The 11,438-nt window shown below is 34.1% G+C and overlaps 1 protein-coding gene across 3 annotated transcripts; it reads right to left on the reverse strand.

The window, feature by feature from the left end:
* Window positions 1-5,895: 5,895 nt before the first annotated feature.
* On the reverse strand, window positions 5,896-9,876 carry LOC141820329 (putative 6-phosphogluconolactonase 4, chloroplastic). 3 transcript variants are annotated; one of them, XM_074707632.1, is made up of 4 exons: window positions 9,491-9,876; window positions 9,278-9,413; window positions 8,271-8,762; window positions 5,896-6,125 (listed from the first exon to the last, which is right to left on the reverse strand). In XM_074707632.1, exons 1-3 carry the CDS (start codon window positions 9,874-9,876, stop codon window positions 8,280-8,282), a joined length of 1,005 nt encoding a protein of 334 aa, XP_074563733.1. In that variant the 3' UTR covers window positions 5,896-6,125; window positions 8,271-8,279. The 3 variants fall into 3 exon arrangements, with proteins under 3 accessions (XP_074563733.1, XP_074563726.1, XP_074563717.1); XM_074707625.1 differs by having other exon boundaries at window positions 5,896-6,165; XM_074707616.1 differs by lacking the exon at window positions 5,896-6,125 and having other exon boundaries at window positions 8,121-8,762.
* Between the last annotated feature and the right edge of the window lie 1,562 nt (window positions 9,877-11,438).

Here is an 11,438-nt window from a genome sequence, read left to right on the forward strand (position 1 = left end):
TTGGAATTTATGCTGTGGATTGGGAATTGCAAGTGGCAACGATTAAACTACAATTAAATTTGAGAATATTTTATTTTAACCCCTCCAATAGTTTATTTTCTTTCTATTTTGCTCCTATAGCCTATAATATTACATTTTACCCCTAAAATTTTATTAAATAGTACAAAAAACATTCCCTACTCTCAACTTCACTATCTCGCTATTGTGATATCTCAAGTACATTTCTTTGTACTAAATTGTTTACATATTTGAACAAGCTCAAGTAGGAGATATCTAATTCTTGATCTTGTTTCATTCGAATAGATTATCACAACATTATGAGCGGCTACGGATAGATATAGTACTCTTTTGCTCCTTTCAATATCGTTTTTTATCTAACAAGTGGACCACTAATTGAAGAAGATAGTCCTCTAAACTATTTGCTTTTCAAATAATCATCATAAAGAATATAAAATAAGTGATGTAGCTTCATTCATAATTATTCCAATAGTCATTCACTCTTTTATGACTACTAAAAAAATATTTATTTATAAAAAAATTAAAAAAATAAACTATCGATTTGTACGAGTAAATTTCTCACCTAGTAAATTACTTTTGTTGTTGAAAATGCCCTTTGCAAATTACCAAAATCCTCCCCACACCCTTTAAACTTTTGTCGGTTTACCCCTAATTTTCCTTTTATATTTAGCGAAAGAGGACGGGGCAAAGTGCAAAGTTACATTCATTATTGGAAGAGAGAGTCCTTTTGTTTTTGTGCAACGCATGTAGACTAAACTAAATTGCAAAAGTAGACATGATTCCCTAAAGATAAGGGTATCTTGCCAAGTGATTAATTATTTATTCATTAATGATCTAATCATAATTAATTGACTTATTAAACAACCCTTGCCATTTTTTTCCTTACAATAAATAAACCGTGTAGGATCATGGATCAAATTATTTTCAAAAAATAATATATATATTTTGAAAAAAAAATTGAGCATTAATTTTTGTTGAAATTATATATTGATGGCATAGATAATATTAATGGTGAGGCATGGGTACATATATATATCTATGTGGAGCCCCACAGCATGGGCACATGCATGTTTACAAGAAGGAAGCACAAAACCATATCCGTGCTCCATAATGCATTATTTTATTAGAAATATCTAAGAGATGGGCAACTTTGTTTCATCTCCTTGCATTTCATTTCATTTCATGTTTGAGGAGATCGATCCGATCCGGTCGGAGATGAGTTAGTTTGGTCAATTCATCTGCTTTTAGATTGGATCGGGCAATGATATAAGATTATGTATTTTTATATTAAATAAAAAAGAAAAAAAAGTTTAGAATATCTTTTATTAATAAAAAAGGTTAGTTTAACTCCATATAGTATAGTTTGTGAATAAGAAATTATTTTATTTTAATTATGGAGTCATTTTTGAAGTGTTTATGATTACATGATAATGATTTGAAAAATAATGTTGCCAATGTTAATGCATGAATCATGAATGTTAGTGCACGGTCTACTAATCAATCATCGCATCCATTGCTCTCAATTCAAATGTACGGATAGAAAGTTAGAGATCTCACGTCGTTGCCACTATGATGAATAAGAGGTGAAGGGAAGGGAGAAAAAGTTGATTTGATTTTTTTTTCTTCTTTTTCTTTTTGTTAAAAGTATGCGCTCTATTTTATCTAAATCCATCGGTCCCCTATATAAAATGATACAATTGCTCTCTAATATACTATTTAATATTATATCTCTTATCACTCAATCTTATTAATCAGTTATATGAATAGGATAAGTTCGCATTATAACAGTTAAAAAATCATAGTTGTTACAACGTGAATATTGAATAGGACAAATTTGAATTGTAGTAATTACGATTTATAATTGTTGTAACGTGCATACTATTGAATATAATAAATCTGAGTTGTAAAACTATAACGTGTTAAATAAATAAATTTGAGTTGTAATAATTATAATTTCGTAGCTGGTACAATGTGAATGTTAGGTAAATAAGCCAAATCTGTATTATAATAGTTATGGTTTCGTATCTGTTACAAAGTGAATATTTTTGAATAAGTTAAATATGCGTTGTAGCAATTACGAAATCGTAATTGTTATAAATATTATAATAATTATGATTTTATAATTATTATAATATAAATTTATTTTATTCATATAATTAATCTATGGTTGAAAATTTAATGTCGAATAATATTATATTGAGGATACTATGTAATTTTATAAGGAGATTGGTATGCATATCTTTTCGATAAAATAAAAAATAAAAAGGACGTCCTCGTTTTCTTTTTTTATATTTTATTCATGTAAATGACAAACTCAATCAAATATTTAATTGAAGGATAAAGATGGACAAGACGGAAAATGAAAGGAGATAAAGAGAAAAAAAATTGAGAGACTAAAAATAACTTATTACATTTGTTACAACTAAATAAGTGCATCTCTTATAAATAAACAAAAACATCGAATACGACTAAATAAAGAAATAATTATACATATATATATATATATATATTATTTATAAAAAAATAAAAGCAAATAAGACATTTGATATAGCCAAGATGTTTTAAGATTATTAGTGTCAAACACTAATATATGCACTCTTTCATGTGATTATGTATAAAGATAACTTTTTTGTCTTCGGAATAATGGTGCGTAGTAGGATATTCAGGTTGTCACTTAGGTACCTACGGTTCGATCCCTAACTACGACGTATTTGTAAGAATTTTCCTCCAAATGGGAAGCGCAATCAAAGGATGTTGGGACGTCGGGCCGACCGCTGCGTGCACTTCCCGATTTACCTTGGTGGCCAGTGGAAAACTTTCGTTAGACCTAGGATTTATCATGTATAAAGATAACTTTTATTCAGCTATGTAACTCTTAACTAATCTATCAATCTCCTTATCCTTCTCATCAGGATCGTCGAGCTGGAAGATGAGGATGAAACCATCTTAGGAATCATGACAAACAAAATAGCCCAATAAATTAAGATTAGGATGATGATGATGGGAGCGGAAGCCTCCAGCTCTCAACAGGTTGTTTCTCAATCGTTAGCGACCTCTTTTGCCTCGCTCAAAAGGGCAAGATACTTTTCACATGAATTAATTTTAAATTCCATCCACGTACACTTTTGCTCAGGTAAACTCAAGCAAGAGAAAATCCATGTGCCTCAATTCCTGTAGACCCTAAACCCCAAAATAACCCTAAACCCCAAAAAACCCTAAACCCCAAAACCCCACAAACCCCAAAACCTCAACATTTCCCTCTTTTCTATCTCCGCGCCCTAACAAACCCTAAACCCCGCCAAACCCTCAACATTTCCCTCTTTTCTATCGCCCCGTCAGAGTAAACCAGAAGTAAAGCAGCCAGTCGCAGAGCCGCTGGACACATGCGAGAAGCCGACGCACTGGCGTTTGGAAGATTGTTGAAATAGGGTGCGATCTCCAGCGCAGCCTCTCCGACTCCTGCGAGCGAGCGGTGTTTTCGAGAAACTGAATGAAGATGTTGTCAGCGTCACTGCCGACAGAGGCCTAGGCGGCTAGGCCAGGTGCCGCCATGGCCAAACAGTGGGCTGTTTGCTTTTTCTCTTTCACTTTTAATGCTCGCTCGTGTACTTTTTCACTTAGAAAACCCCACCAAAATCCAATGCCTCTCGTGCTCGTTGCCCAGATCGCCATCTGTTGTGGCCATTGTTTAACAGTTGTTCCACTTCGCCTATCACTAAACAATTGCTAGGCGTTCCACTGGCCTCTGTTTAGGCTAAAACACTGCTGTTTGTTGTGGTGATCACGTGATTAAGATAGCATTGGGTTTAAGTTTTTTTTAATTGAGATCGTGTATTTAATTTATATCGATTAATTTTGAGGTTGATCAATTTAAATTCATAAAAACCTTTTTTTGACCCACTATTTAATAGAGGAAAATCACCTTTATAATACACCGTAGTTGAATCTCCAATATGAAATTCTTAACCGCTGCGGAGTTAGGGATAATTTTTTTATTCTTATATAACAATGATTGCCCAATCAAATCTTATCATGTCCCTGTGGGTTAATGTAAACATCAAATGTTGCATCTAATTGATTGATAGAGATGCAATGCGTTGGTTGGGTTAAAGGGACAAAATTTAAAAGGACATCCTCTTTTATCATAAAGATCAAAGGAATTTTTTTTAATCAGAGGATATTTCATCCCACCATTGACCTATGTAAAATGATATAATTACCCTTTATTATATTATCCAATATTATTAGTTTTTACCATCCGATCCCCTCATCCAATTATATAAATATGACAAATCTACATTGAAACTTACGATTTCGTAATTACTATAACATAAATGTTGTTGAACAGAACACGATTTTGTAACTACTACAGTTTATAACTATTACAAAGTAAATATTGTTGAACAAAATAAATATAAATTTTAACCGTTACGATTTTGTAACTATTATAATATGAATGTTAAATGAATAAGTCAAATCCGTATTATAACAATTATGAAATTGTAACTGTTGCAACGTAAATATTTTTGAATAGTTAAATATACATTATAATAACTACGATTTCGTAACTATTATAACGTGAATATTTTTGAACAGATTAAGTATCCGTTATAGTAGCTATGAAATCGTAACTACTCATGAATGTAGCATGACACACTCAATGCATGGATGTGGGTCCCACTGCATGTCAATGGGACCCACTTGCATTGAGTGTGTCATGCTACATTCATGCTACAATTTTTCATGCTATCTATCATTACTCATAAATATTATAGTAGTTACGATTTTATAAATGCTACAACACAGACTTATTTTGTTCATACAATTGATCGACTGATTTAAAATTTAACACGTTTGATAGAAAAAATTAATACTAAACAATGTACTAGGGGCAACTATGTTATTTTACATGAATAGACATTGACGGAATGGAATGTCCTTTTAATTAAAAATTAAAAAAAAGACAATGATTCCAATAAAAAAGAATACCTTTTTGATTATTGCCCAAGTTAAAGGAATCAAGGATTTGAGTTAGAAAGAATAAACGGCAAGTTCTAGAAATAAGTTGAAGTTTTCTCTTTTTTTTTTAACAAAAGAAAAAGAAAACTTGAATAATTGATAGATGATCGCTAGTGATATATCCTTTTTCTTTGGTATCATTGAATTATAAGCACTCCTTGTTAATTACGCCCAAAGTGTTACACTAATGATTAGAATAAGAGCCAAGTACAACGCTAGTTGGCTTCTATTATTGATCGTGAAATTGGAAAATTTCGACTTTTGGAGAGCCACATATTCAGCTTGCGTGGGAAACGAGCCGAATATTAAAACCATAAATTTATTAAAATACTTAGCAAAAGAATTTTAAGTTGCTCAACTGGTAATCTAATCTAAGGTGCATGTGCTTCTATTTGGGGTTTAACAACTGTAAAATTCTTTTCAACTGAACCAGCCGACATCTTTATAATTCATTACAGCTCTAAGACTTCAAGCTTGGACAATTCTTATTATGTAATTCATTATAGAGATCTACTCATGCTATAATTGAAGTCTACAAATTTTGGTAGGCATTAAATTGAGATGGAGTGCACTTTTCAACCAAACCAAGCCTTGGATCGAGTCATATGCTTCATAAGAGGAGAGGAGAGGAGCATGAAACATGTGCTTCCTTTATGGGAGGAGGACGAGAGTGACAAGTCGATAGTTACATGTACTCATGGAACCTCATCAAACACCCCTCATAAAAAGAGGGAGGGGAGGGGATAAGAAAGCAATTGTGGACTAGTAGGAGTTGTGAGTTTGGATATGAAGAGATCTTATATCCACATTGATGGCAACGTCTCACCATACTTTCAGAGCATTATTAATAGAGGGAGAAAAAGGAAATGTTTGGCTTGCTCTATTATTCTTCTCTAGTGTTTTCATGCTGAGCCCATAGACTTTGCATCATAAGCTATTGCAATTAAAAAAGATACGAGTTACTTACAAAGTAATCACTTGTGTATTCAGCTGTGGAAGCCCATTTGTATGCTCATGAACAACCTAGGCCTTCAAATTTGTGATGTGGACCAGCTATTTCAGTTTCCTCACAAAAATGCTTTGCCAAACTGAGAATCGAAGCACATGTTGCAGTGTAACTGGAGAAACCTGGGAGCACAATGAAATGTAAAGCAAATATAGAAGAGGATTACAACAGAGTCAATTCATTGTTTATAGATTCATAATTCATTATGGAAAAATAATATCAAAGTCAATTCTAGATAAATCCAATGCCAAATATTCCATTTAACAGTTGTCTTAATTGTCATGGAATAAAGTGGGCTCGGTATTTGTGTCCATGTGTAATTGATGGGCCTTCACATGAGGCATAAAAGAGTTCATATGAAGCATGATGGAGGTGGTAGAAATAAGGTCAAAACTTTTGAACGAGGGGCTTAATTTGATGCCATCGATGTGTTTGGGTTCTGTTCCCCATGTCCCTAACAAGATTGAAGACCCACACAAACAAATGTTTCCTCCTCCTAGATTACAAGGAACTGAGTATAGAGAGAGGAAGGATGACAAGGCATGATGCATCTTTTCCAGTTTTCTGGAAAAAATGATGGCGACAAACAAAAATAAATAAGCTTCTAAAACTAGAGTAAAAAGATTTGATAAGAGAATCCTAACAAAACTTACCTACAAATTTTCTTCGAGGAAAACAATTTCCTGCTGTGTTCAAACCTCACAAATGTTAAAAAAAAAACAATATTATTTGAATTTTCAAGCTTAAATGATAAGCGTAACAAGAACCCATCTATCATTAAAATAGATACTAGATATGAACTATTGAATGAATACATGATCATTAAAATCTCAGTACTTTCCGTTCATTATAAACCCTTCAATCATTGTCTTGCTGGTATTATTTTTTTTATTAATCTTAAACAACATCCGTTGATTTTTTTATAATAGATCTTATCTAGTAAAAAGCTAGTCCTTTTCTTTACTTCAGCAACAATGGAAGAGTAGTTGACTACTCTCAACTGAGTTTATCTCTTTGAGGGGAAATCACACTCAGTCTATTGAACAGGGGGATGGAAATATTTGTGGATGTCTTCGCATACTAAACATTAATGAAGATGTATTCTCCATTATGAAAATATCCAGTCATGCCAGTAAGAAAGAGAAATTTCTTTTTCTAACTCTTTTAGTAACCAAAGTTTTATGAGAAAACAAATTTTTAGTTAATTCATGTTCTACCCATCGATTTATATGAAATAAAGGATCACAATGGCAAAAAGCGAGTTTCAAAGTTAACAACACCATGCATAATAGCAGTTTCCTAGTGTACCTTAGAAATTGCATAATTTCATGAATGTATCTCTTGGAAGGAAGTATTGGGACAAGGCAGTGAGGCACATAGGACCAGAAAATTAGTAAGTCATATGATTATCATGGAAAAGCTTATGGGGGGAACCATGGTGACGAGATTTTCATCTTAATCTAGGGGCAACACTCATGAAATAGTTCCACAGCACAATACATATGGAATATATTTGCTCATGAAAACTTATTACAAGTTTTGCACCTAACCATTATAGCCATATAACAAATATATAATATTTAAGACATCACGTTTTGCCTATCAGTTTATACCTTAAAAGGCACTAGGTATTTTCATATAATTGCTACGGACATTCATCATATCAACTAGTTCAATGGTTTGTTTTACAATTTCGACTTCCAAAAAAGAAGAGGTAGCAAGTTTACCAAATTTTCATGACATGGAATTGGTGCAGATGCAAAAGATGCAGGTTTACTTTGCACGTTAGCAGGCTAGTTTAATGAGTTAACAGGGATAACCTAGAAAATTGAGCAAATTTTTACCTCTGCACTAAGCCACCAAGGCACTCTCAAAATATATATATATATTCCTTAACTACACATGAAAATCAAGAAGTAGAGGTAGAAAAAATAAAAAATTTGAACACAGTGACAAAAGATTAACTTTACTGAACTCATAAGTTGTTTACTGACAAAAAAGAATTAATTTGGTAGTGATTTATGCAGGTGGTATGTTTCATAACAATTATCAAACCATATTCAGAAAATTAAGAAAGTTTTAGAAACCATTAAAAAGACAAACCATAACTAGATGCCCATAGTATATTAGACAATTCTCAAAATGAAAAATATCTGGAATTATATAGTCAAATGTTCTTCCAGATCATTATTCAGATAAATATGACAGTGTGGCATCGAAAACTTACATTGATTGTCTACAGGCTTGGCTTATCTTGGAGCATTGAGACTGCTGCTTTATCAGTAAACCATGTTAATTCTCCATCTTCAAGGGAAACCATCTCAACAGGCAACACATTAGCAGTTTTCTCATTGCCCAGAGCTTTGCTAACAGCACTAGCTTTCCCAGCTCCAGCAACCACCATTGCAACATAAGCAGATGAATTGATTACAGGTAAAGTGAATGTAATCCTTTCTGGTGGTGGCTTTGGAGAGTCCTTTATGAAGGCAACCCACTTATCTGTCACATTAACGAGGGGGTGGCTGGGAAAGAGGGAAGCAATATGACCATCTGGTCCCATTCCTAATAACATGAGATCAAATCTAGGATAACCAGTTGCTGATTTGACAACCGCACCGATGTTAACCAGATGCTTCAAAGCAGTCTCGTAGTCTTCAGCAGCACCTTGGGCTGATAAGGCATCATTGATGGCACAGACTTGACCAGGTGGAATTGGGACCTGTCATTTGAGAGAGAAATTAATGATTCCAATGCAACACTTACAGGTAAAACAATAGGTTCAGTTGTTACACAATCTTGATATGCAAGAAGAACAACAAAGATACAATTAAAAATGAGCTATTCCCGCAGGAAATATTTTCAAATTAAACAGGAAAAATAGCAATATTTAAGTTCTACACATGGATTTAGAAACTTCGTGTATACCTAAGAAAGGAAAATAGGCATAGTTTGGCGTATCAACCGTGGTGAAGAAAGTGAGGGAAAAAACAAATAAAGCTTATGATTTGGAACTTTCACCAACATACTTGTACAAATTATTACTTAATTTAATCTCCAAGATATATCTAGGAAGCATGAAACTTTGATCAAACTATTCAAGCAACAACCATGAAAATGAAGATGCAAACCTTAACGGTGAAACATTCAGTTACTCAATAAGATAAATGGCTAATGTAGAAGTTGAGATCTGTATGAATCAATACGAAGGAGAGACTTTTGTTAGAATTCCGGCACCTTAGACAAAAATCCATCAAATGCTAGTTTATAATTGCTGTCTTCGTGATCCTTTGGAACCACCCTCTCATCCACCCAGAAAATGTGCCATTTTGCCCAATTTACTGTTTCCGAGTAAGGAGACTCCGTCAATTTCCTATAGAAGAGCCCTTTTATTTTTAACTAATCTAACCCATCGAAAAATCCGTATCCGTAACGAACTGAGCTCCGTACCTGAGGGACTTGATGAGAGATCCGCCGGAGAGAACAACAGTGAAGGCGCCTCTCTCGCGGATGAACTTCTCCGACAGCTCCGCTGCATACTTCGCAAGCGACACGGAGAGGTCCTCCTCGGTGTCGAACACCAGCAACCCCGGCTTCTCCTTCGCAGCGAGAGTCTTTTCAGAAGCCATGGCAGGAGGTGAGGGCAACGGTCTGCGATCAGATCGCAGCGGAGTCGGCCAGACAGCAGAGAGTGATATCCTCCTCGACTGATCTAGGGCTGCCGATGAGAAAGGAGGAGAGAAGGTTGCCGAAAACCTACAGATCGGTGACGGCCGCCGGCGGAGGAGGCGGTAGCTTGGTGCGGCAGGCGAGCCGGAGGCAACGCAGGAAGGCATTATAGTGCGGGCCTCTGGAGACTTTTGCTCGATTTATCTCCGTCGAGATGAAGATGGACGGTAGAGAAAAAAGATTAAACTATTTTTCCCTATAAAAAATAATTAAACCTCGTTAGCCTGTTTTTTTCTATGTAGAAGGTAAAATTCGCCACGTCTGTTCTTTTTATGTAAAAGGTAGAATCCGTCACTTTAGTGGTCCCACATCGGTCAATCTTACGACAATCTGTGAAGAAGGTAAATCGATCAAAAGTGCCTCACACGGTCAGTCTTACGACCATCTGTGAGGAGGTGATCGACCAAAAATTTACAGTTGATCACGACGCAAAAGTAACTTCGCGCAAGAGAAACTACAGTATAAGTCTGTTGTGTATAACTCTATGTTCCATACTAGGCAAAATTGTTCGATCGAAGCAAAAGGATTATAAAATAAAATTTCAATCCGAATCAATTTAAAAATTATAAATTTAAATATGGATAATCCTATCAATTGATTAATCCGATCCCATCTATTACATTTATAATTCATAAAATATAATCATAATTAATAATTAATAATATTTTTTAAAAAAAATAATTTTTCCCTTCTATTTTAATATTTTACTGTCATCATACTAACCTTCTCTATTAATAAAAACATCTAATTTTCAAATAGAATTTAATATTAAAATAATTTCTTTATTTTAAATTCAAGTTAATTCAGTTAATCCAAACTCAATCCAACTAATTTTTTTTTATGAGGGATTAGAGATTTCGGATTAATCCAATCTAACCTAAATTTTAAAATTTCAACTCTAATTTGGCATTTTTTGTATTGTTTCGGATGAGATCGACGGATCGAATTTATTTTTGATATCCTTAGTTAGTCACTTGCATAAATAAGTCTTAGAATAAAAATGTATTTTAATTTTTTTTTAAAAAACATAAAATGCATCAACCACTTATACATTGCATTAATGCTTGGGTTTGAAGAAGAGGTGTTCCATCCCGACCCCTTCATTCTGTTTTAAGCTTGCACTTTCCTAACGCGGACTGAGAGAGATGTCGAAACATGGCTAAACTTTGGAGCTTAGGTTGTAGCCAAGTGATGGGTTGTTGCTATGTGGTGTCAAAAGTCAAACCGGACGACAAAAGTCAAAAGGTGCCTTCATTGTTATAGTAATGTGTGTTCTACCATTAAAATCCTCGATCCCATTTACACTCTGACGTGGAGTTTTGCCTACCCACACTCTCTCCGCATTGGGATCATGGAATTGGCAGGAGGAAGGCTGCCTAACTCATTCAAAGAAAAGAAGAATCATTTTTTGAAAAACACTAATGAATAATGACGTTTAAAATATAACATATATATATATATATTTATTTAAAACGAATGTAGTCTTTGTTATTGACTCGTTGGTCTATCAGTAATAATCGTTTTATTTTATTTTATTTTATTAATTATTTATATTTTTGTTTATCTGTTTATTTATTCCCACCACCGACGCGACGCGACGCGACGCGACGCCTATTTAGGAGCCGATCTCACATCGCTTCCACTCCCACTCCGCGTCCCCTGCGCTATT

This window comes from Curcuma longa, chromosome 2 (assembly GCF_044706935.1).
Source record: "Curcuma longa cultivar G26 ecotype Majalengka, Jawa Barat chromosome 2, ITB_CL_G26_1.1, whole genome shotgun sequence".
In the NCBI taxonomy this organism is placed as follows: Eukaryota; Viridiplantae; Streptophyta; class Magnoliopsida; order Zingiberales; family Zingiberaceae; genus Curcuma; species Curcuma longa.

What these genes read in the sequence shown, in the direction of transcription:
- LOC141820329 (XM_074707632.1), bottom strand. Translation starts at nt 9,876, where the DNA reads ATGCCTTCCTGCGTTGCCTCCGGCTCGCCTGCCGCACCAAGCTACCGC. An exon ending in TCTCTCATCAAGTCCCTCAG is followed by an intron (nt 9,414 to 9,490) that starts GTACGGAGCTCA and finishes GCTCTTCTATAG; the next exon opens with GAAATTGACGGAGTCTCCTT. An exon ending in TTGATGGATTTTTGTCTAAG is followed by an intron (nt 8,763 to 9,277) that starts GTGCCGGAATTC and finishes CTCAAATGACAG; the next exon opens with GTCCCAATTCCACCTGGTCA.